Here is a 23,779-nt window from a genome sequence, read left to right as displayed (position 1 = left end):
CAGCATCTATTCCTCTCATTCCCATTTTCCCTTATCTTGCTTCTCCTTTTCTTCTTCCTCTCCCTTTTTCCTTCTCCTTTCCTCTCCCTTTCTTTCTCCGTCCATTCCATTACTGTTTCCCTTCCTTCCTCCCCCTCCTCTCCTACTCTCTTGCCTCCTCCTCTTCTTGTCCCTCCTCCTCCCCCTCCTCCTCTACTTCCTCATTCTCTCCTACCCTTTCCTCTACTTCCTCATTCTCTCCTACCCTTTCCCCTTCTCCTCTTCCTCCTTATCTTCTCCCTCTTCCTCTACCTCATCCTCCTCTCCCTCTCTTTCTCTCCTTCCTCTTCTTCTCTCCATCCTCCCCCTCTTCCTCTTCCTCCTCCTCTTCTTCTCCCTCCTCTTCTTCCTCTCCCTCTCCCTCCTCCTCCTTTCCCTCCTCCTTCTTCTTTTCACTCTCTTCCATTCCTGAGCACCTACTGTTAGGCTAAATCCTTTACACATGCCACACATCCAATCCTCCCCATCACTCGCACTTTGCCCATTCTACAGAGGAAAAGACAAAGGCAAACAGGTGCTGAATTGGTCCTGCTCATGGCAACACAGCAGGTTAAGGAGCTATAACTACAAACCCAAGCTTTCTGATTCCAAAATCTACCTTCTGCCAACTGTGGGGCAGAAGAATCTGGGCCTCTGTGAACTGGGATGGATCAGGCCAGACGAGAGGCTGAACAAAAAACAGGAGCAGGAACTCTTCCAAGCAAGCTGGCTGAGAAATCTGTTCTCTAACCACATCATGCTTGAGAACAAGAACCTGCACGAAGCCAGTAAGACAAGAACGAGGCAAAAAATAGCCCAGCCCAATGAGAAAGTCTGTCCACCTCTGTGGCAAAGCTGCTGTCTGCACAGAGGCCAATTTCTGTCCCTTCCCAAGTGCCCCTCCTGGTAGACAAGCACAGCAATGTCACTGTGGCTCATCGGTCTGCCCCGTGTTTTTGTCCCATCTGACATCAAGAGGCTCCAGCACTGGTTATGCCAGACGGAAGGTCTCTCAGTGGCTTTGAACTCCTGCCCCTGACAGTGTCACAGAAGAAAAGATGGATTTTAAGATACGCAGTCCTGGGCTGGAGAGATGACTCAGCGACTATGAACACTGAGTCCCGAGTTCAAATCCCAGCAACCACATGGTGGCTCACAACCATCTGTAATGAGATTTGACTTTGACGCCCTCTTCTGGAGTATCTGAAGACAGCTACAGTGTACTTACATATAATAAATAAATAAATCTAAAAAAAAGAAAAAAACGATATGCAATCCCTTCGGGGGGGGGGGACAAGCTAAATGAGCCGTCCCAGTGGGGGTCCCCTTTTAGGAGTTTCTTTCCTTCCTTCCTCCCTCCCTGGTCTTGCCAGAGCCACAGATGGAAGCCAGAGCCTTGCAGACAGGAGCCAACTGTTCATCCACTTAGAGCAGCCTTTAGACTCCCCCCAAAACAACCAAAGTAAAGGGGTCCTGGTGGGATGTTTTGCTTGAAGCCCTGAGATCAAAGAGAACCCTTGTTACAGTTCCCTGAACATCACTCCACACCAGGAGGCACAGGGTGTTTTCAAATGTTATTTAATGTTGGGGGGGGGAGGGAAGCTCTCCAGAGCTGGTATTGTTATCAGCCACTGGGAGCATCATAAAGCAGCAACCCGAAGCCTTCCCAATGACAGCTGGAGTCCACCTTGCCTAACTCAAATCCCACAACATGTGGTTGCCTCCTTAGGAAAGAGCGGAGGAGATGACACGGCCAAGGTCCCATGAGCCACCATGTGAGAAGCACAGAGGCCATGAAGCTACCTCCAGGGGAGGAAGAATAGGCTACAGGTGGTCATTCTGGCTGACTTTAACCTCTCCCAACCCAGGCACCAGCCATACGGGAGAAGAAGCCTGTAAAACTGTGAAGCAGTTGATGGTAAACATCAGGGTGTTCCAGCTGCGTAGGCCTTCTTGTGACTCATCAACTTTGCTGTTACTGTGGTGTAAAAGTAGCAACAGACAATGTGGGTGTGGCTTGAGTCTCAGGAAAAGCGGATGGTGGGCGATCTTGGCCTTGTTCTAGATGTCACTAGCCACCAGTTATAAGGGGTTTCCCTTTCCCAATAGAATCTTTGAATATCCTATGGCAAAGACAAATCTCTCTCCCTCTCCCTCTCCCTCTCCCTCTCTCCATCTCCTCCCTCTCCCTCCACCTCTCTCCCTCCCTCTCTCCCTCTCTCTCCCTCCCTCCCTCTCTCTCCCTCTCTCTCTCTCCCTCCCTCTCTCTCCCTCTCCCTCCCCTCCCTCCCTCCCTCACACACACACACACACACACGCACATGCACATGCACACGCACTCTGTCCCATGGTTCTCTGTCCCAACTCCTAGCCTCCTAACAAAAGGGTGGGTTTTATACACTGCAGATTTGGGAGTAGTTTGTTGTCTGGCAGTAGACAGATGGAACGTGCCCATTTTATTTAAAGGAAAACTTCAAACTTCAGCCAGGAGAGAGCAAGTCACTTGCCTACAGTTCCACAGCCATCAAGGATGGTGGCCAACTAGGCTGATGTAACAAGGAACTGAGGTGACTGCTCCACGAAGTAACAAAAAAACACCGTCCAATAGCTGTGGGAAAAGCAGAAGTAGCCCTAGTGTCAAGTTCTGGATTTAATTAAGAGGCTATTCTTCAATAAGGTCCAAGAGTCCACAAGGATGTTCTGGACACCAACCTCTGACCTCCATATGCACACTCATCACAGGTGTGTGTACACATGGACACATGCACCCACACACACAAGCACCCACAGATATGCAAAGCCATGTACATGCTTGCACAAGAAAGTAGGAAAATAAAAACATAAATTAGAGTTGCTTCCAGAAATCAGCAGAAAACCAGTAGGGTTTTAGGAAGAATGGCAGCCTTTGAATAACAGCCATTGAGACCAGCTCTGGCTCCTGAGAGGAGAGAGAGGATGGTGGAGGGGCCTTCCTCTCAAGAGCCAAGGCAGGGATGCAAGGCCATACCTTGCCAAGGGGAAGGTCCACTGGTACCAAGATGCTCAGTTGGTATCTGTTTCCCGATCTGTGACTCGCTGAACTCTAAGTTCACACCATGCTTTATCCACCTTCGACCTAATAAACAGGCTTTGTGAGCCTGAGAAACCACCTCCTGACATATGCAAAATTGGCTTCTAGCATGGGGTGGAATTGTTCCTGGGCCAATCTCAGCACAGCCCATCCACACGCCAAAGGCAGCACAGACAGATCATGCCAGAAAGATGTGCAGAGAGCCGCCTGCTGGCCATCTGCCAGCAGGGAAGACACTGATCCAGCTGTTGCTAAGGGCCCCCAGTGATAGCTATCCATCCATCTAATTCCCCACCAGAAGCTAAGAAGATCACCACCCCTTAGTTCAACAGATGTTCGGAAAGCCCACCACCGTGTACACAGCTGCTCTGGCAGATGGGGAGGCATCCCAGTCAGAGCAGCCAGGGTCTGAAGTACCGTGGAAATTCCCTTCTGCACCCCCATTCATCCCGTCTTATTTCCACAGGCCTGCTTCTAAACCAGATGCGGTCTGCCTGAGTATCTCTTCAACTGGCCACTGAATGGTTTCCCTCCGCCCTACAAGCTTTACTGCACATAAACCACCCAGGAACAGGAGAGCCCAGGAGTGTGAGAGCCATGCTCCATCTCGAGCCTTTCCCCCTTCCCATCCACCATCTGGCCCAGCCCAGTCGCCACGGTCTGCCCCGCTACCCCTCACCCTGTAAAAGCCACACCTTACCTTGTTGATTTTGTTGGTTTTGGGGAGCGTCTGGCTGATGTGGAGATCTGAATATCGGGCGGGCTTCCGGACTGGGTTGTTGATGTCACAGGGGACTGACTCCGTTCGCACTAACCTTGCTGGGTCCGTAGGGTAAAAACAGCAGAGAGAGTCTAAGTATCGCATTGGCTTTGATCATGTCAGGACAGCCCAGCTCAGATCCCACCTTGAAACCTACACTAGAAACACTAGAAATGATAGCTATGAATCACCATGACAAACATTCTGGGAGTGCTCTGTGTTTGTTTTACTCTTTGTACTATGTGCATAGTGTGTGCGAGTGCTCGTGTGTGTGTGTGTGTGTGTGTGTGTGTGTGTGTGCTCATGCAAAGTATACTAACATGGTATTTGTTAGTATAGATGTGTGTGTGTGTGTGAGTATGGATTCATGCAAGGTACTTGTCACTCTAGAAGTGTTGCATGGGTGTGTATGCATGTGGGTGTGCGTGTGGTGGCATAGGGGTCACCCTGGGTCTTTCCTTGATCTCACTCTCCCTTAATTTTTTAAATTAAGATTTATGTATTTATTTAATGTATGTGAGTACACTGTAGCTGTCTTCAGACACACCAGAAGAAGGCATCAGATCCCATTATGGTTATGAGCTACCATGTGGTTGTTGGGGAATTGAATTCAGGATCCTCTGGAAGAGCAGTCAGTGCCCTTAACCACTGAGCCATCTCTCCAGCTCTCCCTTAATTTTTTGAGGAGCCACTCAACCTGGATCTCATAGTCCGGGCTTCAATAACTAGCCAATAAGCTTTAGGGATCTGCCCACCTAGACCCCCACCTCTAGCCCTGGAGTTGCAGGTGTGCCTGGTTACCCTGGCATTTGGGCATGCCTTCTGGGGCTCTCAGCTCAGGTCTTCAGCCTGTGTGGCAGAATGGCAGGGACTAGTTTGCCAACTGAGCCACCACCTCAGCATCTGCATATTTTTTTCAGACAGTTCTTATTTTAATTACCTATCCCCTCACACATGGTTTTTGGACAAGAGAAACAGGAAGCTGCTCTCTTTTGTTTCTTTTTTCTTCTACACAGATGCTGCTGCTCACAACTTAACACCTTTCACAACAGCCTTGAACTTCACTTGCAATGTAAGAGATCCCTGATCCCTGGAGGCCTGTAATTAGTGCACGCATCATGATGGACACCTGTCCCTGTGTGTTCTAACTGTGTATTAGGATGTCTTTTGCTATGGATGGAGTCTATCAGGACTTAAAAAAACCTGCCACACACTGGATTACATTTGTCCCAAATAACCATGGATCCCGATAATAATGGCTTAGCTCCTCCAACCATCCCCCTAGGTGTCACACCCAGAGCCAGCGCTAGGCACACAGACAAGAGATGCTAAATAGCTGCTTCCTGTGGGGCAGAAGGACTCCATCTTCAAGGACCTGCCTCTTGTTATTTCTGTCACTCATAAGGAACCCAGCATGCAACAGTAGCGAGCCCGCTCAAGTTCAGATTTGTCTGCCTAGCGCCTCTCCTTGTTAGTTGTGTTTTGTTGGGGGGTTGTGGGGAGGATGTGGAATTAAAGCTTTGCTCTGACCCAGGGATTTAATTTCTCTGCTTAGCCTGAGCTGCCATTACCATGGAAACAGACTCTATTTTCAACTTCCCCCCCCCCAACCCTGTTGGGGGGGAGTTCAAGAAGCCAGTGGACTTCTTCAGGAAAGTTCTCTTTGATTTACTTGCAAGACACCAGCCCTCCTGGGGCCCAGGGAGATTGGCCTTGAAGGCGGCTGGGAGGAAGGAGGCCTTCTCCAAATACCAGACTCTGGGGGAAGCTCACCCTCCTACAACCTGGGTCTCAACTTCCTGGGGAAGTTAACCTTCAAAGCACCCACTCCTGGGCGGGTGGGCGGGACTCGGTGGCAAATTCCCCAGTGATGCTGACCTTGGGGGTGGGGGTGGGGAGCTCAGGAGATGTGTAGCCATTCTAGGTGTGTTAAGGTTGTGAGGTGGAAAAATCATCAAAACCCAACCTCCTCTGACAGCTCTGAGCCTGCTTTAGGGGCAAACACACTTCTTGCCTGAAGCTTCTCTTGGGTTCATTCTTAAGCTGGGCAGATATTCCCAGGCCATGTCTGAGCTGAGTCGTGCCAGGGGAGATGGGAGGATGGAGAAGAAAGATCCAGCCTTGTTTAAGCTTGTATCTTAAACTTGCTCTCTGGTGGGTCCAAGGCTCCACCCAACCAGTGGCTGATAGCTGGCTAGGAGGTCTAAGGTACACAAAACTACACAGGCTTCCACTTGAAATGTCACAGACATAGGAGACATACGTCTGCCTGTCTGGAGACTATAGTTGCTCACCCTCTCTGAGTAGTACCTGCCTGCACTTTCCAGTCAGTGTGACAGGCTCTATTTACCCAGCTTTTCTTACTCCGGATGTTTGCTTGGCCTTCGTCAGGGTGGGAATTGGTACAACTCTTGTTCATGAACAATCCTTCTGACTCGTGATATGCATAGGAACCCCCCCACCAGATCTGATTAAAAAAGGCAGGTGCTGATCCAGCATCTTTGGGGCAGGGCCAGGAAGTGTCTGGTTCACACATACATGCATAGACCACACCTTTGTAAGACAGAGTAAAGAGGAATGTTAGTGCATTGCTTTGGGGAAGAGCTGAGGTAAGATTGCCCTGTAGGAAAGAGGTTTACTGGGAGAGGATGATCTCCAATCAGGGAAGCCAAGATCAGGCCTTGAGTGAGCACTGAAAAGAGAGAACATGACCAGCCCTGAAAGGGAAGCATGGGCTTCCCTTGAAACCTCAGGGAGGTTTCATTTATTTAATGATGTGACCCTTGGTAGATTGGCCTCACACCAGGGCAGGCTCCAATGCCAAGGCTAGCCAAGTGACACAAACTAGACTCAATGGGGTGTTGGGGAGAAAGATCTCAAAGCTGGATGGGGAAGGATGGGAGGTTGGAGATGGAAGGAGGTGGGGGAGGTGAGCATGTTCAGAATGCATTGTCTGAGATGCTCAAAGAATTAACAAACATTGTAGGGAAAGAGAATAAGGGAGGGAGGGGAAGAAGGAAGGAGGGAAGGAGAGAGGGAAGTAAAGAAAGGGAGAGAGGAAAAGAGGGAGGGAAGGAGGCAGAGAGGGAAGGAGAAAAGGAGGGGAGAAAAGAGAGAGTGAACAAGGGAGGGAGGGAAGAAGAGAGGGAGAGAGTGAGGGAGGGGAGAGGAGGAGAGAGGGACAGAGGGAGAGAGAGGGAAAGGGGGAGGAAGAGAGGGAAAGGAGAGAGGGACGGAGAGGAGATAAGGAGAGAGGAGAGAGGGAGGGAGAGGGAGGGGGGGAGAGACAGAGAGAGAGAGAGAGAACAAAATAGTAAGCAAGTGTTCTTAAGGAAGAGAGACATACATAGATGACCACCACAGACAAGATGACAGGGTGAGTGGAGAGAGAAGGAACCTTTAGAGAAAGTCCCAAACAAAAAACAATATCTGACTTTTACTTCCTTTCAGGGGTGGCTGGAGGGTCTACATCATGTGATTGAGTCTAGGATAGCCTAAACAGCAAGGAGAATGGAGGAACCAGGTACAAGAATAGGATCATAAACAAGAGGTTGTTAAAACACACACACACACACATACACACACACACACACACACACACACATTGATGCTAATTAATCATCTGTTCCCAGAGAAAGAGAGAGGGCATTGGGAAGCTCAGGGCCTGAGCTCTTCAGGCTGCAACTTCTGGTCATTTACACTGAACAGCATCTTAGGAGCAGAGTTTTGATCTCACAAGAAGGAGCAGCAGCATCAGGAAAGGTCTCTGCAGGGATAAAACTGGCCTGTCTCTGCCACCACCCAATGCAGCAGCCACATGTGGCTCCTGAGCCCCAAGGTGCAGCCCCCAAGCCCCGACGCACGGCCCCTGAGACTCAGGAACAAAACTTGTGTTTTTAGCTCATTCTCAAAGTTTCAAGTTAAAGAATTAGCTGTGGTTATTTCTTCTTATCCGACAGCACAGACAAGAAATCATCCCAGGGATTGTCCCAGGGAGCCCATGGAGGCTCCAGGAGTAATGAATTCCTGGGACAAGAAATTAGGGAATTATTTTGCAAGTGGGACTGTAAGACTTTACAAAAAGCTGTCGTCTCACACCATGTCCATGGCAGAGAGCACAGCACTTTTCCTCCCAGTTGGATGGGTCTGGTTGTGCACTGTGAAAGGCTGCCAGCTTGGTCAAGTTAGCCCAGACACTCCCGGGACCCCAGAGCAGGGGACACACAGATGGTCTAAAACAACTCTGCCCCAAGCCGGATTCCTCCCCAAGGCCACTTCTGAATGATCAACTGAGTGAGCCTGGATTACACCATGGAAAGGCATGAGCTGTGTTTTGAGTGTAGAGGAAAAGCAAGAGATAGTGAGGACAGGAGTCAGACTGGGTAAGGACCACGGCAGGGAGGAAGAGCTTTAGGAGAAAAGAAATGGAGTGGGCGAGGATCTAGGGATCTGGTGATACCTGGAATCAGGCTGGGTGGGGAGGCTGCTTTGGATGTCTGAGCTCCAGAGCCCATATCAGGGTAACCTGTGTTAAATCCTTACCTCCTCGGTGGATGATCAGGAGGTGACACGGCGGGGCTTCTTTGGTGCATTTATTGTGGCACTTTAACCTGAAAGACAGAGAAAAGGAAAGATGGATGGATAAGTAGGTGGGTGGGTAGAGTGGATAGATGGATGAATGGATGAGTGGATGAATATAAATCTGGATGGGTAGACAGATGGAGGGGTGAACTGGGAAATGATGGATGATTGGTGGATGGATGGACTGATGCATGGACTGATGGATGGATGAGTAGGTGGACGGATAGATGGATAGAGATGGATGGATGGGTAGATAGATGGGTGGAAGATTGGTGGATGGATGAATGGATAGATGGATAGATGGGTGGGTAGAAGATTGGTGGATAGATGGATGGATGGATGGGTGGGTGGAAGGAGAAGCAGATGGACAGATGAGATGTCCCAATGGTCTGGAAAACTCCAGGCCCTGTGGACAGCAGTATGTGAGATGCTTGGAGGCAGCAACTGCAAACATGATCCTTGGTGTCTTAGTCAGGGTTTCTATTCCTGCACAAACATCATGACCAAGAAGCAAGTTGGGGAGGAAAGGGTTTATTTGGCTTACTTCCACATTGCTGTTTATCACCAGAGGAAGTCAGGACTGGAACTCAAGCAGGAAGCAGGAGCTGATGCAGAGGCCATAGAGAGATGTTTCTTACTGGCTTGCTTCTCCTGGCTTGCTCAGCCTGCTCTCTTATAGAACCCAAGACTTCCAGCCCAGGGATGGCACCACCCACAAGGGGCAATTGAGAAAATGCCCCACAGCTGGATCTCATGGAGGCACTTCCCCAACTGAAACTCCCTTCTCTGTGATAACTCCAGCCTGTGTCAAGTTGACACACAAAACCAGCCAGTATACTTGGCAACCCAGATGATAACTCCAGAGAGAGGCTGCCAAGTACAACTCTTCCAGTTCCACCCTGAGTGGTCCAAGAGAAAGTTGTAAGGACTTTACCAACAGTATCCATGTTAATGTCATACACTAAAATGTGCGTAGGATAATGCCTGTATTAATCATCATCAATATCCCCATCATCATCGTTGTTGTCATCATCATCAAAAGCAACTCCCCAACCTTTCTCATCATTACCAAGTACTCAAAGACTCATTCACCAGTCACTATACTACACATTTTCCATATACTATTTCCTTTGAATCTTACATCTATAAGAAATAGCTATTATTCTCATTTCTGCTTTCTAGATGAAATACTGACTCGGGCAGCTTAAGAAGGGAAAGTTTATGCGGGCCCCAATCTGAGGGCATGTTCTGTCATACTGAGGAAGCCGTGGCAGCAGGAAACTGAGAAGGTTAGGTTGCCATATGTCATCCACAGTTATCCATGGAGAGAGGTGAGTGCCAGGGCTCAGCTTGCTTTCCTGGTTGTATTCAGTACCCCAGCCCATGGGATGGTACCATCTATGTTCCAAGGGGATCTTCCTGCCCCAGTTAAACCTTTCTGGAAAGGTCTGCAGAGATACATCCAGAGGTGTGTCCGATTCCAAATCCAATCAAGTTGGATTAAACGAAGCTATTACAGCCCCTGAATGTCAGCTCTTGTTGCTTTGAGGGTCAGAATGGCAGACCCGCAAAATTCACTCTCATTCCTTCCATCCATTCCTCTATCCCTCCAACCCATCTGCCTGTTCCTCCATTCCTCTGCCCCCTATCTTTCTGCCTCTCTATCCCTCCATCCTTACCCCTCTACCCCTCATCCCTCCATCCCTTCCCTCATCTGTCTGTCCCTCTATTCTTCCAGCCCTCTGTCCCTCACCCTGTATTTTGGATATTATTTGCAGAGTCCTCTATCATCATCCCCATGCTACAGACAAGAAAACTGAGGTCCAGGAGTAAATACAAGGCACAGAATATCACAGAAGTTAGATTGGTTGTCAAAACACAGGTCTCTGTGATTCAAAACCATACACTTAACTAGCTAGTTTGCAAGGGCAAGGGCTGGCCACATAGTAGGGCCACAGACTCTCTTGCCTGCCTTTCTGCTTCCCACGCAGAGCAGAATGTGAGAACCTGGGTTCACCTCTGACCCACTGCCCCTGTAACCTACCTGCCAGCCTCCCTTTATGCATCATTTCTGAACTGAGCAGTACCAGTGAGCCTTTTTTTGGGTTGTGAGATTCTGCTCTTTTGGGGTCTGAGGACGGGGTGGGGAGTACATGCACACCTCTAAAAGATCACGAGTTTTCCCTTCCCCTCCCTCATTCTCTCATGGAGAGAAGAGTCTTAAGGTGTCCTCATGCTGTTTAGAGGTATGAGTCACATACCAGTGCCCCCCCAGCCCCCAATCCATTATGTGGAGTCTTCCTTTAGGCAATCTCAGGCTGTCAAGCTGGTCCCCGCTGGGCTGTTGTAGCACAGGGATAGAATGGTCAGTCTCCTGTGCTGAGAGCCTCCCTAGAAGTTTCCAGAAACACTGGCTCAAATGAGAGGTCCCAGGGAGCCAGAGTAAGACCAGAAGGCTCAGGCTGGGGCATTCAGAGCAATTAGCCTACTAGAAATGGTGAGGGATTTGTTTTGGTAATTTTGCAAGAAACCCTGGTACACATAAAGTAGGGACTCAGCTATAGGAAGTAGACATAGGGAAGCAGATGAGAGACAAAGGGGGACTATGGCTCCTTCTACTGACGTATCTGTAGTGTACCCAGCATTCCCTCTGTCTATATGCCCACCATAGTTCCTCCTACTGTGGCTTACCCAGCATTCCCTCCATCTATAAGCCCACTGCGGCTCCTTCTAGTGACACACCTGCGGCATACCCAGAATTCTGTCTAGACGCCCTGCCTTTGTCCATCCTTGCTCTCAGGATAAAAAGTCAGTCTCTTACTCGGGGAATTTGCTTACTCTCTTTCCTCCTGCCCCTTGATCCCATAGCTGTAGCCAAAGCTCCCACTCCACCAAGCATCCACTCATTGTAGCGCAGCTCATCATCTCTCTAGGTACCCTGAGCATCCCGGTTGCTCCCGGATTCTCCTGACACAGCGCTGCTAGCGCCTTCCCAGATCAGCTTCACCACAGCTTCCTCCCAGGAACCCTCCCTGACTCCCCTCCAATTGGAAAGCCACACCTTGCCTTCCCTAGTCATAGCCAATCACAAGACACACTACTAACCTGTCTGTCCATCTTCCTGCCTGGCGTCTAGTGATCTGAGCAGAGAGCCATGCCTGGGTTACCCCACGTTTAGTGACATTACTTAAACATGTGTCACGGTGATGTGGTACACAGTAGGTACATAGTATGGGACATAGTAGGTGCTCAGGACACATATGTAGCAGTTTAGTTAATGTCAGTAGGAGCTTCAAAAAGGAATAAGGTCCTTTCCATTGGTGAGCCCATAAAACAAGCTCCATGTCCCAGTTGCTAATACTTATGAGAGGCATTTTTTGAACAGTGGGGTGAGGGGCAAGGTGTTCATACTGAAGTCACCCAGTTGGGTTTGGTTGCTTTGATATACACCCCTCCCCAGACAATAAGACCTGTAAGGAAGGGATTTTTCTTTCTTCTTCTTATGCCCTCCCCAATGCTGTCCCAGTGCCCAGCACAGACATGGTAGGAACCCATCCAAGGACCCCCACCTTTCTGCTATCTTCTTGGGCCTCAGTCTTCCTGACTTTGAAATGGCTCTATCCGTATCTGTATATTGCAACATGATTGCTGAGGGTAAACAGATTACATACAAGCACTGAGCTAAGTGTTGGTGCTTACTTAACTGGTCCTGAGTCTGGCTGAGCCTGGCAGGGTTCACCTGTATTCACAGTATTTGGGAGGCTGGCATAGGAGGATTGTGAAACCCAAGCTAACTCAGATTTCATACCAAGACCCTATCTCAAAAAAGTATAAAAACAAACCACCTCAAAAACCAAGTATCTATTGTGTCCTAGACCCAGGTTTTTTAAACGTTCCTGCTCTCGGTAGGAGACAAGTGGATTCTGAAACACTAACTCAGGGTGAACAGAAGGATGTAAGACAAACAGGGCACTTTGCTGGGCCCAGCAACTGCCCCAGAAACTACCAAGACTGGCCAACTGAACTGTTTGAACTTGCCCTGCCCTTCTCCCAGGGAGTTCTGCCTGTCCCTGCTCTGGGACCTGCTTCTCAGGCAGCTCTGCGCTGGTCTGTAGGCTCCCATCAGCCTCACAGGTCTGCCCTGGGCCATGATCAGACAAAGAGAAAAGACCAGATTTTCTCACAAGGTGGCAAGGTCCTTGGAGACCACAACCCTGTTAGAGACGAGAGAAGGAATTGTGAGGGAGACCCTAGGTATAAGAGGGACATAATTTATCAGAAATAGGAACCAGGTTAGCTTTTCTTCACATTTTTGGTAAAAAAAAAAATAATAATAACTCTCCCAAATTATCAACATTTCACCCACACCTGCCTGTCTACTCAACCTTCTTTTCTTCTCTTCCGCCATCTCTGTAACGTCTGCCCAGCATCAGAGGCTCCAGGGGGCCCATCACTAAGATGGGGAAGAGGACCACAGTGGGGAACACTGGAGACATATTCATGTCATCTCCCTCATCTTGGGGACTGAATCTAGGACCTTGTGCTGCCAGGCAAGCACTCCATCATTCGCAAGGCTCCCAGCCTGCTGCTTCCTGCTCCTTTATATTTTTAAACAGAGTCTCACTAAATTGCCAGGACTGGTTTGAAACTCACTGTGCAGCCCAGGCAAGCATAGAAATAGCCATTTGCCTACCTTGGCTGCCCAGGTAGTCTCATGACTGGGCTGACGTCGATTTGGTCTTCTGATGAAGACCAAAATCATTTAGCCAGCAGCTCCCTTGGGAAAATATGTTCTACATAAGTAACTTTTCCTCAGAACTGAAGCTTATCCTATTAAGGCTTGGAATTACAAGGCAGCCATCTTCAGAGGAAGTTTTACATGATTCCTCTCCGAGATGCCTGGCTTGCAGTATGTTTGCAGAGATGCATGGCCTTCCTGGAGCCTGTGTGGCCCTGCTCAGGCATTGTGGCCATTCGTGTCCCTTTGATCACATAGTTAAGGCAGAGAGCTGATGCCTGTTCAGGTTAGCTTGACGATAAAGCCCAAATCTCTGACTCTCTGTCTGTCTCTCTGTCTGTCTCTGTCTTTCTATCTCTGTGTGTGTTCACATATGTATGTATGTGAGTACATGTGTGTGTATGTTCACATGTATGTGTAGGTGGGTGTTGTGGTAGATGATCTCACTCATGGGTGTACACTTGGAGTTTAGAGGTCAACCTTGGATACCATTCTTCAAGAGCCATTCAACTGGTTCTGTGAGACAGGGTGTCTTACTGTGAAGTGGGGCTTACTGTGATCTAGGCTGCCTGGCCAGCAAGGCCAGTCTCCACCTCTCCAGTACTGGAATCACCACACCTTCAACCATCACACCTGGACCACTACACCTCAACCACCACAGATCAACCACCACATCTGGTCCACTCTACCTGGACCACCACATCTGGACCACCACACCTGGACTTCCACACCTGAGCCACCACACCTGGGCCACCACACCTGGGCCACCACACCTGGGCCACCACACCTGGGCTACCACACCTGGGCTACCACACCTGGGCCACCACACCTGGGCTACCACACCTGGGCCACCACACCTGGGCTACCACACCTGGGCCACCACACCTGAACTACCACACCTGGACCACCATACCTCAACCCCACACCTCAACCACCACATCTGGCTTTTTTGCACCTGGTTTTGGGGATCAATCTAAGTACTCTTGTTTTGTGGGGAACACTTTACTGTCTAAGCCATCTCATCAGCCCCTGGGTGACTTCTCTACACCTAGGACCTTTCCCTGGTATCTGGGGATCTCCTTGACTTGTCATTCAAAAACACAAGGCACCTCCCATTCTGCATCTGAGTTTGAGGTCCACCCTCTTCTTAGCCCCTGCTGAGTTAGCTAGACCCTCCCACCCTTCTCCTTCCGTCTAGTAAAAGGGACACCTCTCCCAGACTAAATACATCAAGTATTCAGGGTTGAAGAAACACAACGAAGTCAACATTTAGAACCCCATTAAATATCACGTCTTGTTCTGGTTCCCATTTCTACAATCAGAGACAAACTCAGATCCCATGGCAAACTGGTCATTTAAGAGGCAAGCTTGGTCATGCCAGTAAGGTGACCCAGTGAGTTGGGCATAGAGGGAAGGCAGCCATTGTCAGCTGCATTGAACAGGTTGGAGCTTGGACAACCGGGGTCTATTACCAGCATGCATAAAGAGAGCCCGGGTCATGCCCTGGCCTAGGAAAACCCATGTCACTCCTGATCCCATGTTCATGTTGGTACTCTAGCCAGCCCATCTCTCTAGTCTGAAAAAGTTTCCCGAGCAAAGGATCAATAATCATGGTTGCTCCCATAGTAAACAGGAGAGTGGCTATGGCTTTCTTGAAGACCTACTCTGTGTCAAGTATCCACCCTTGGTGCCTTATCTCTGAGACCTCAAGAGGCAGAAGGTGTGACTCTCTTCACCTTACTGCAGAAGACACCAAGGTTCAAACTAGGTCACTGACTTGACTACATTAGCACAATCAGGAAGCAATGGGGTCGGGATTAGAATCCAAGTTGGGTCAGAATCTCTCCTGACCCCATTTTCTGTTAGAAGGTCCAAATCCTACCTGGGGATCCTCTTAGGCAAAGGCACTCTACTTACCTCAGATGCTGAGACAAGTCCTCGACCCACACACACACTCCTAGGGGGCCACAGAAGCCTACTTTGTAGCAAGTCATCTGATTGATTGACTGGCATACTAGCTGCTCTTCCAAAGACAAGGATGGGGTGATCTGATTGGGGGAAAGATGTCCATTTCCAGCTGGGAAGACAATGCTCTATAACTGGGGAGCACGGAGCAGAGCTCAGTTGGGGTCCCCCACCCACCATCCATTGAAGGGCTATCCTCTCAGCGTCCCCTAATCCTCTCAGCCTCATCGGCTATTTCTCTGTGTGTTAACCCTGGTTCTTCCCATCTGAGCCTCAGGGCAGAGCGGAAGAGCCCAGATGTGGGAGAAGTCTTCCCCGTTCTCCTTCCTGTCTGCCCAAGTAAGGTTAAACCACATTGTTAATCTTTTTCTTTTTTGCATATTAAGTCACCTTTCTAAGAGGGCTTCTTGAAAGGGATGCAGGTAGAAGGAAACATCTCTTCCTGGCTGCTATTCCAAGCCAGACACTTCTTGGATCGACTCCCACTTGACATCAGCGGGATCTCTGACTCGAGGCTTCCCAGGTATCATTCTCAGAGTGCCACGATCCTCCAAACCCTCCAAGGGCTCCCCTTATTGCAGAACCCAATTCAGGCTCCCTGTGTGGCTTTGGAGGGTCTGTCCACCTCCCTCCCTCCCTCTTTCCCTCCTTCCCTCTCTTCCTTCCTTCTGTCCTTCCTCCCTCGTATTCTCTATGCTTCAACAACTTGGCCTCACCAGAACATAACTTTTGGTCCTGAAACTGTCAAGCCTGCTTGCCTCCAGACAGACAAGACAATGACCCCAGACACGCACTGGCTCCCCAGTATCACAACCCAAAGGTCCATTGGTCATCTTCCACATCCAGGAAAGATGACTTGAGGGGAGAGTGGCACCCCAGAAAGATGGAGAGGAAAGTTTTGGTCTAGCATTATACTCTGCCCTGCATACTTCAAGGGAAACGGAATAGGAGACAGCAGTTACACTGTGGACAGCTCTTGGTCCCCACAGAATGGTTAAGTGTCCAAGGAGTTGAATTAAAGGCATTTGTGTTTGAGTGACAGATATGCCCACTGTGAGAGACTTCTGAGGCCTCTGTCTCCTCATCTGTAACATGGGGTGATAGTAGTCTCTGCCCGCCTTTCAGGTTTGTTACTTGGATGAAATGGGAGCATGCTTTTAAAGTATTTAGCAAAATGCCTGCAAGGAGATGAGGCTTCAGTGCCTAATATCATCATTACCAGCACCAGCATCGTCGTCATCATCATCATCATCATCATCATCATCATCATCATCATCATCATCACCATGACCGCCCCCTCAATTCCCACTTACATGAATCTCTTTCTTATGTACAACTATAGTAGGATTCATTTTTTTTCTTACAATAATAAAAACTATTGCACATAAGAGATGGTTAATTCCAAGGATGGTTTTTGCAAGAAGTAAAGTGTTTCTATTCATGGAAAAGCAAGTTCAGGCTTCAAGCGGGCAATCTCCAAAACATATGCTGTAATTACATCCTGCCAACATCCTGCCTGGTGGACAGCCTCCTAGGCCTCCAGGAACTCCACAGCAGCTGCAGCAGCTGCACCCATGGGCCCCCGGTTTGGTAAGGGTGGAGCAATGGGCTCCCACGCCAACTCAGCTACCTTCACTTTCCATTCCCTATCACCTGTGGCTAAAGCTATTTTGTAAACCAAGCACTTTGCAAGCAAGATGTACAGGGAATGTGGCGATTGAAAACGCAGTGAGCGGATCCTGTAATGCAGTCAAACTGTAAAAGGGGTAGGAGTCCCATCTAAGTGCAAATGAGTGACCACTAATGTGGAAAGACTGCAGAGTTGGCCTGTTCTACCATGCACACAGGGTCTCGGACAGGGTGGGCATCCAAAGAGCCCAGGAAATGTGGAACACTGCCTTAGCCAAGGCAGGCATCTCGTGAAGCTTCTGCCCCGTTACTAGAGAATTGATCAGGGGGTTCACACTTATGGAGGCTGGCAATAACCTTAACAGGAACACGTCCATCAATGCTTTGGCTAGCACCAACCTGCCTCTGTGGCAAGGTGTCTAACTCGGGGCCGACCATGGAGTCTGTTCAAGCACTTGGGACTTTGGCTAGAATGGGGAAAGTCCCAGGCTAAGTAAGCAAGGCACTAGCAGCTATAATCATTCTGTAATTATGAGCCTGGAAACTCCCATCAACCATCCTAAACCTTAAGGTGGGGATATTATCACCAGAGCATGAAGGTTTGGTCATGCATCTGTGGTAGTGTTGGGCAAGTGACTGGCGGCTGACATGCTGAACCTGGATAGTGTAGGCGGCAAGCCCTTTGGTTGGGAGTGGTTCATTTATTCTGCAAACCCATTTTTCTAAACCAGAGACAAAGGTGCCTCTCGATCTGGCAACGCGTACAGACTTTTTCTATTGTCACTCCTAGGAGTGGGAGTCACACAGAATCACCACACCACCAAGGACTAGGTGCCTGGTGCAAGTTATAAAGCCTGGTGTGAAAGAGAGGTTGAGGCAGCTAAGACATACAGGGTTAGTTTAAATGTTATGATCTATTGGTGGCTTGGGGTAATGTCTCCTTCTTTATAAAAATTACTTTTAAGTGCATGTGTAATATGTACATGAGTGCAGGTCATTCAGAGGCCACAAGAGGGCATTAGATCTGGAGTTACAGGCAGTTGTGAGCAGCCTGATGGGGATGCTGAAGCTTGAACCCAGGTCCTCTGAAAGAGCATCAAGCACCACTGAGCCATCACTCTAATCCCAGCCTTATCTTTATCACAACAGTAGTAGCCCAGACAGAAAGAAAAACGCATCTTAGCTCCAATTTTCTTTTTCTACCATGTAAGCTGCTCAAAATGCTCTTTTGTAAATTGCTGTTTGTCTACAAGAAATTGGATGAAGCCAGATGTGGTGGCACACATCTGTAATCCTAGCAATGAGGAGCCTGAGGCAGGAGGATGATCATAAGTTTGAGGCCAGCCTGGGCTATCTAGCTGAGTTGTAGGCTGGTCTGAGCTACATTGAGAGAAGGAGAGAGAGAGAGAGAGAGAGAGAGAGAGAGAGAGAGCGAGCAGACAGATAGACAGACAGACAGAGAGAAAGAGACAGAAAGGGAAGAGAAGCTAGAAAGGTTTCCAATAATGAGACCTCAGGGCTTCGGACCCTCATGGAAGGAGCTCTGAGTGGGATGGTACATAGACAACCAAAAGCTGGGAAACCCATGGCAAGAGCAGACCCTGGCAGCTGAGTCCGCACTAAGGAGACAATGCAGAATAGTGCTGACATCCGGCCTCTCTGCATGCAGCTCCCTTCCACACTCCTGAACCGATTAGATGAAATGCCTCGATTTAGATAACTGGAAATTGCTTTCTGAGCCTTAATTTCCTATTAGCTCATTAATCTCTCTATTCAGACTCCCAACAAGACAGCTGATGATAATTCCGGAGGAAGTGGGCACTTAAGAGGAGAGCTGGGGTGGGGGGGTAGGCACGAAAGAGACATATCTGGCTTCCTGGGTGGAGGGCTATCCCAACATTAATTTGTAAAGCCAGCAATGGTGCCAGTTTTTGCTAATTGGAGCTCCTAATGGGCCAGGTAAGGGGAAAGCGTGTGTTCTAGAAGGCCAATTATATCGTCATTTTCTTTTTTAACAGTTCTAGTAGTGACTTCTCTCACTGCTGTGACAAAACACCAGCAAAAGCAAACTTGGGGGAGGAAGGATTAACTTTGGCTCACTTTTCGAGGGTACGGTCCATTGTGGTGGGAAGGCATGGAGGCAGGAGAATGAGGTGGCTGCCACCCGGCCCCATAGTCAGGAATTGGAGACAGATGAGCACCAGTGCTCACTTTCTTCTTGTGATTTCATCAAGGACCCAGCCCATGGGATGAGGCATCCAACAGGTAGGGTGGGGCTTTCCATCTCAACTGATCTACTCTGGAAATTTCAGACACTCCTGGAGAGTCTAGATCCTCTCAAATTGACGATCTATAGTAAACCTTTACTGAGGTGAATATCACGAAGCCATTTTAGAGAACAGGAAATGGTGGCACAGAACTGATCACATGACAAACATGAGGTAGCATTAGGAGTCAGAGGCATGTCCCACCAACCTGGGTACTTTATGCATTTCATCCCCTGCCATTGCTTCCAGCGCCTAGAAAGCCCTTTAATACATTATATTAATGTTTAATACCCCATAATCCCCAAATCTGAAATCCAGAATGGCTTCCGACTTGAAACTTTCTGAGCACCCACAAGACCACAGGGGGAGAATGATTCATACCTGACCTCAGAGTTAAAATATGAGTGCACCAAAAAATTATGCAAATGAAGTTCAGGTTTTGGGTTTAGACTTGGCCCTCATCTCCCAAACACCTCATATATGCAGACATTCCAAAGTCAGAACGCATCTCAAACCTAAAACCACTTTTGGTCCCAAGAAGTATAGAAGTATAGATGAGGGTTTCTTAACCTGTGATGCTAAGGATCCAGCTGGCAAGTATTAGCAGGTCAGTGATGAAATGCTCTTGCCCATTTCTTTAAGAAGTGACCTCCAGCCTCCTCCTTCTCAGGGCCACCTCTCTCAAAGTTTATTCCCCAGTGTCTGTCTTCCCTGTCCTTCCTTCCACTCAGACACACTTCTCTGCTGAGTCCTAAGTCCTTGACTATAGATCCTGCATATTGCCTGTTCCTGTCCCTCATCCAGCCCTCCTAGGGGCCCATTCAGTATGTCCTCATTTTTTCCCCAATGCTTGAAAAATACATGCAGACAAATGTCTACCCTCTCACCTTAACTTGAGCTTCCTGGGAGACTTTCTCCACCTGATGAGTTTCCACTGACAGCCTCAGTGCACATGCACAGGTATGTCATGGATCTGGATCTTGTGTCAGTTGTAGCTGACAAAGGTATAGGGTTTGGACAAAGCACGCCAGGACACCATACTGGCTGCAGCAGCTGTTGTTTCTATTGAAGGGTTGAGCACATTGGTAAAGTCATGGGTACCATCCGACCAGAGTTGATCTGAGTTCTGACCCACCATGTTAGAACATGGTGCCAGGAGCTATTTTGCATAAGGCATCAAGAGGGAAGGGGAGTGTTCCTAGATAACAGTGTAAGGTGAGGACATTTCAATGATTCCTTCCAGTAGTCCAGTGGTGGGCGCCAACGTCACGTATACTCTTCAGAGGAGAAAAGGGCCAAGATTATGGGCCTCTTAGGAGTTCAAGTAGAGATGGAACCCAACCTTAGTATTAGTGGCTTCCAGCACCTCAGCTCTGTGTGGCTGGCCCTCTCTCCCATCCACAGCCCCCTCTCTAGACCCTTAGCAGGGTCTTAGGCTTTGCTCATTACTCCTAGAACAGAAGGCAGGGAAGAAAGGCTGCCTCCGGGTCCCACCTTTAGTGCTGAAAATTGAAAAGGCTTGAGAAGTGTTCAGCCTCAATGACTCCTGGCTGAGTCCCTGTCACCTAATTACTTGACTTCAAAGCCTCTACACAGCAGGTGTGAGGATGTGAAAGCCATTTCCTCCACAGGACACAGCATGAGTTGATACAGTCAAGATGAGTCTCTAAGGCACCAGGTGTACTGGGGAGACCAGGCAGCCTCTGAGCCAGACCCAAGCACCTGCTCCTGTGCATCCCAGAGTTAGAAAGCTAAGGGGCCACCTGAGAGCCTGGAACCACAGAGGACATCAGCTCAGAATGCTAATATATAGCAATTACTGTCCCAACTGCCCTAAGACCATGGAGCTAAAGGATCTCCGGGGGCTGGAAATAATTAATCCTCTCCACAGACCAGGCTAGCAGGAAGCTCATCCTGGCCGACTTACTCAGGTGAAGCCACAGGCATTTTACAAGACACCTGAAGAGAGAGAGGGTGGGGGGAGGGAGAGAGAGGGGGAGAGAGAGAGAGAGAGACTGACTCTTACTGAGTGTCTTCTATCAGTTAAATTGTTTTGTGATTGTTGAACCTGAGGAACTAGTGAATACATGTGTACAAATATATGTAGAGGGACACATAACATGTGTATATATGCATGCATAGGGACACATGACATGTATGTACATGTATGCATAGGGACACATGGTGTGTGTACACATATATGCAGAGGGACACATGAGGGACGGAAATGTGAGATAACTCTCCCATGTTCACACAACTAAGTGGCAGGTATAGGGTTTGAACCTGGTTCAATCTGTCTCCAGAACCCATGGCTGGTGTCTGTGTCATCCCTTGCCTCTTTCCTAACATTCTGTCAGACATGACAGAATGGGGGTAAGGAAGGAGTAAAGGTGAAGGTCAGGGTGGTCCCACCTCCCAACCCGAATTAGCATCCAACATGAAGCCATGGAAAGAACGAAGCAAGAGTTAAGGGGCCTGAGTTCAAGTCCTCCCTCTCCCCTCTCAGCTGTGACCTTTTCACGCTGAGGCACAACTTTCACAGATATTAAAATGGGGCAAATCATAACACACCTTCAGAGACGGCACACGACGAGAAAGAATAGAGGAGAAAGAACTTTGCCAACTATCCAAGGGATCTGCAAACCATAGGGCTGGAGCCATGTTGCCCACTACCCTTGCAAATAAAAAGGCTTTATTGCACAAAACCCACTGCCATAACTACTTCTGAATTGTCTGCAGCTGCTTTTAAGACGTGGGAGTCAGTTTTGTAAGGGACACAAACTGAGGTCCCGGAGGCCCATGGGGCTTAAAATATTTACTCCAGAGCAACTAGAAGAAAAGCTTGCTGATGACTTTTCAGTAACATTGTGTTAGTTGCTTCTGCTGTGACAGAAGTCCTGGGACAACTATAGCTCGGGGACATAGTCCACCATGGTAGGAAAGCCTGGTGGTGGGAGCATGAGGTTCTGCCATAGCAGCGGTGAGGAAACAGAGAGTTCTGGGTAGGAAGGGAGACAGCCTAGGACAATTCATGTCTATTCCTATAGCCCAGTGTCTGCGGCTAGACCCCATGTTCAAAAGGAGCATCCAATTCCCAAAACATCAGCTGGGAACCAAGCATCCAATCACGTGAGACTGCAGGAAACATGTCATGGTCAAAACCATAATAGAGGCCCTACGCGCCCCACACATGGTACCAGCCCCTCCCCCACCTCCTCTCAGCTCCAGCTTTCCTCAGAACTGTTCTCCTTGATATCCTCCCTACCCCAAGCACACAGCTCTCCACCTGGGACCTTTCTGAAATACAAAGCAAAAAGACCATCTCTCCCAAGTCAAGAACTCACACTTGATGGACCACACCCACATCCATGCTGTCATCTGGCATTGTAAAACATCCCTTTAAGGAAAAGCACTCACTTGCAGTTTTTACACTTGAGGCCAAAAAGCATCCCTTTCCCGCAGACCGTGCACGTCTGAGACATCCAGTACTTGGTGGAAAACCTGTGAGAAAGAAACAGGAAATGTCCAAGATGAGGCATTGGCCACACATCCAGCAGCATGTACCCCTAGAATGGGAAGCCTATAAAACCTGGACTCCAGCATTGTTTGTTCCAAGACACGTGGCAACTAAGTTTAATCAAGTTGCTTAAACCATGAAGCCTCAGTTTCCTTGCCTGTAAAGTGGGGGTCATTGTGACAGCGTGCTGAAGGTGTCATAGCATCTGGGACATAGGTAATGCTCAAAGAACTGGGCTGAGACAGTGACTACCTTGCGTGTCCGATACAGTCAGTGATTCACTCAACAAACATACTTCGGTTGGTCTACTCATGACACGCTCAGTTCTATAAGAGAGCAATGGACCCTCCAAATCCAGTAACAGCAGAGCATTCCCCATACCCACTCCTGACAAACAAAAGCCTTTCCGGACCATCGGTCCATCTCCCCCCAGTCACTGCCACCTGCGGCAAACAGTGTGGAAATCCCCACACATCACAGTCGGTCACCAATTCTGTTTGGAAGTCATTAGATTAACTCACAGATCACTCCTCTGGGCGCTTTCTGCCTTGAGCTAGGAGACAGAGGTGGGGGCCGGACGCAGCAAAAGTACTGAAGGTTCCCAGGTCACAGTTAATTTTACTTTTCAATTTGTGCCACCGCTGGCAGTAGTTGTGGCTAATCTCCACCGCCTCCTCCGAGTGTCAGAGGGGATACTTGGACGCAGTTACATAACTCAGACACAGGGAACTTTGAGCGGGGAGCCTGCCTCCCTCTGCTGGCCCTTCTGTGGGATCTGGGTCAGACCTCCAGACACAGGGAACCATCAGCAGCCTGGAGCTACTACAGCTAAGCAAACAGTAACATTCACAGCAAGCGAGCGAGCGAGCGAGCGGAGATGCTGGCTGGCCTGTGCTCCTTCTCCAGCTTTGGACTTGGGCTTAGCTACGCCCCTTTGGGTGTTAGCAAGGCTTAGCTGGTCTATTCTGCACCCTGGGGTGGCTCGTGAGAGGAAATGGCAAAAGAACCACACACTGGGTAGCAGCACAGGAAGGGGAGAAGGGATGAGGGGCCTGCCGGCTGTCTCTCTCCTCTCCAGCCTTGTCCTGTCCCCTGGGTTGGTGTTCTCTGCTGTCTGGCTCCTGCTGTGGTAATTCTAATGACAGAGAGTGAAATCTATTGCTGCTTGTGTTTTTTGTTTTGTTTTGTTTTGTTTTGTTTTTGTTTTTTTGTTTTTTGTTTTTTTTTTTTTTTT

At 48.9% G+C, this 23,779-nt stretch overlaps 1 protein-coding gene across 2 annotated transcripts in view; it reads right to left on the bottom strand.

The window, feature by feature from the left end:
- Positions 1 to 23,779, bottom strand: part of Ksr2 (kinase suppressor of ras 2) — a 369,325-nt gene that overhangs the window by 82,756 nt on the left and 262,790 nt on the right. Inside the window, exons 7-9 of one of the 2 annotated variants that reach the window (XM_031337631.1) lie at positions 22,446 to 22,529; positions 8,391 to 8,458; positions 3,789 to 3,907 (exon numbers count right to left, since the gene is read on the bottom strand). In XM_031337631.1, the coding sequence (XP_031193491.1) occupies positions 3,789 to 3,907; positions 8,391 to 8,458; positions 22,446 to 22,529 (271 nt within the window). Of the gene's footprint in view, positions 1 to 3,788; positions 3,914 to 8,390; positions 8,459 to 22,445; positions 22,530 to 23,779 lie in introns of both variants that reach the window. The other variant, XM_031337630.1, reaches the window with a different exon arrangement.

This window comes from Mastomys coucha, unplaced genomic scaffold, assembly GCF_008632895.1.
Source record: "Mastomys coucha isolate ucsf_1 unplaced genomic scaffold, UCSF_Mcou_1 pScaffold22, whole genome shotgun sequence".
Lineage (NCBI taxonomy): Eukaryota > Metazoa > Chordata > Mammalia > Rodentia > Muridae > Mastomys > Mastomys coucha.
The sequence above is the reverse complement of the archived record's forward strand: the minus strand, read 5'-3'. Positions and strand labels throughout refer to the sequence as shown.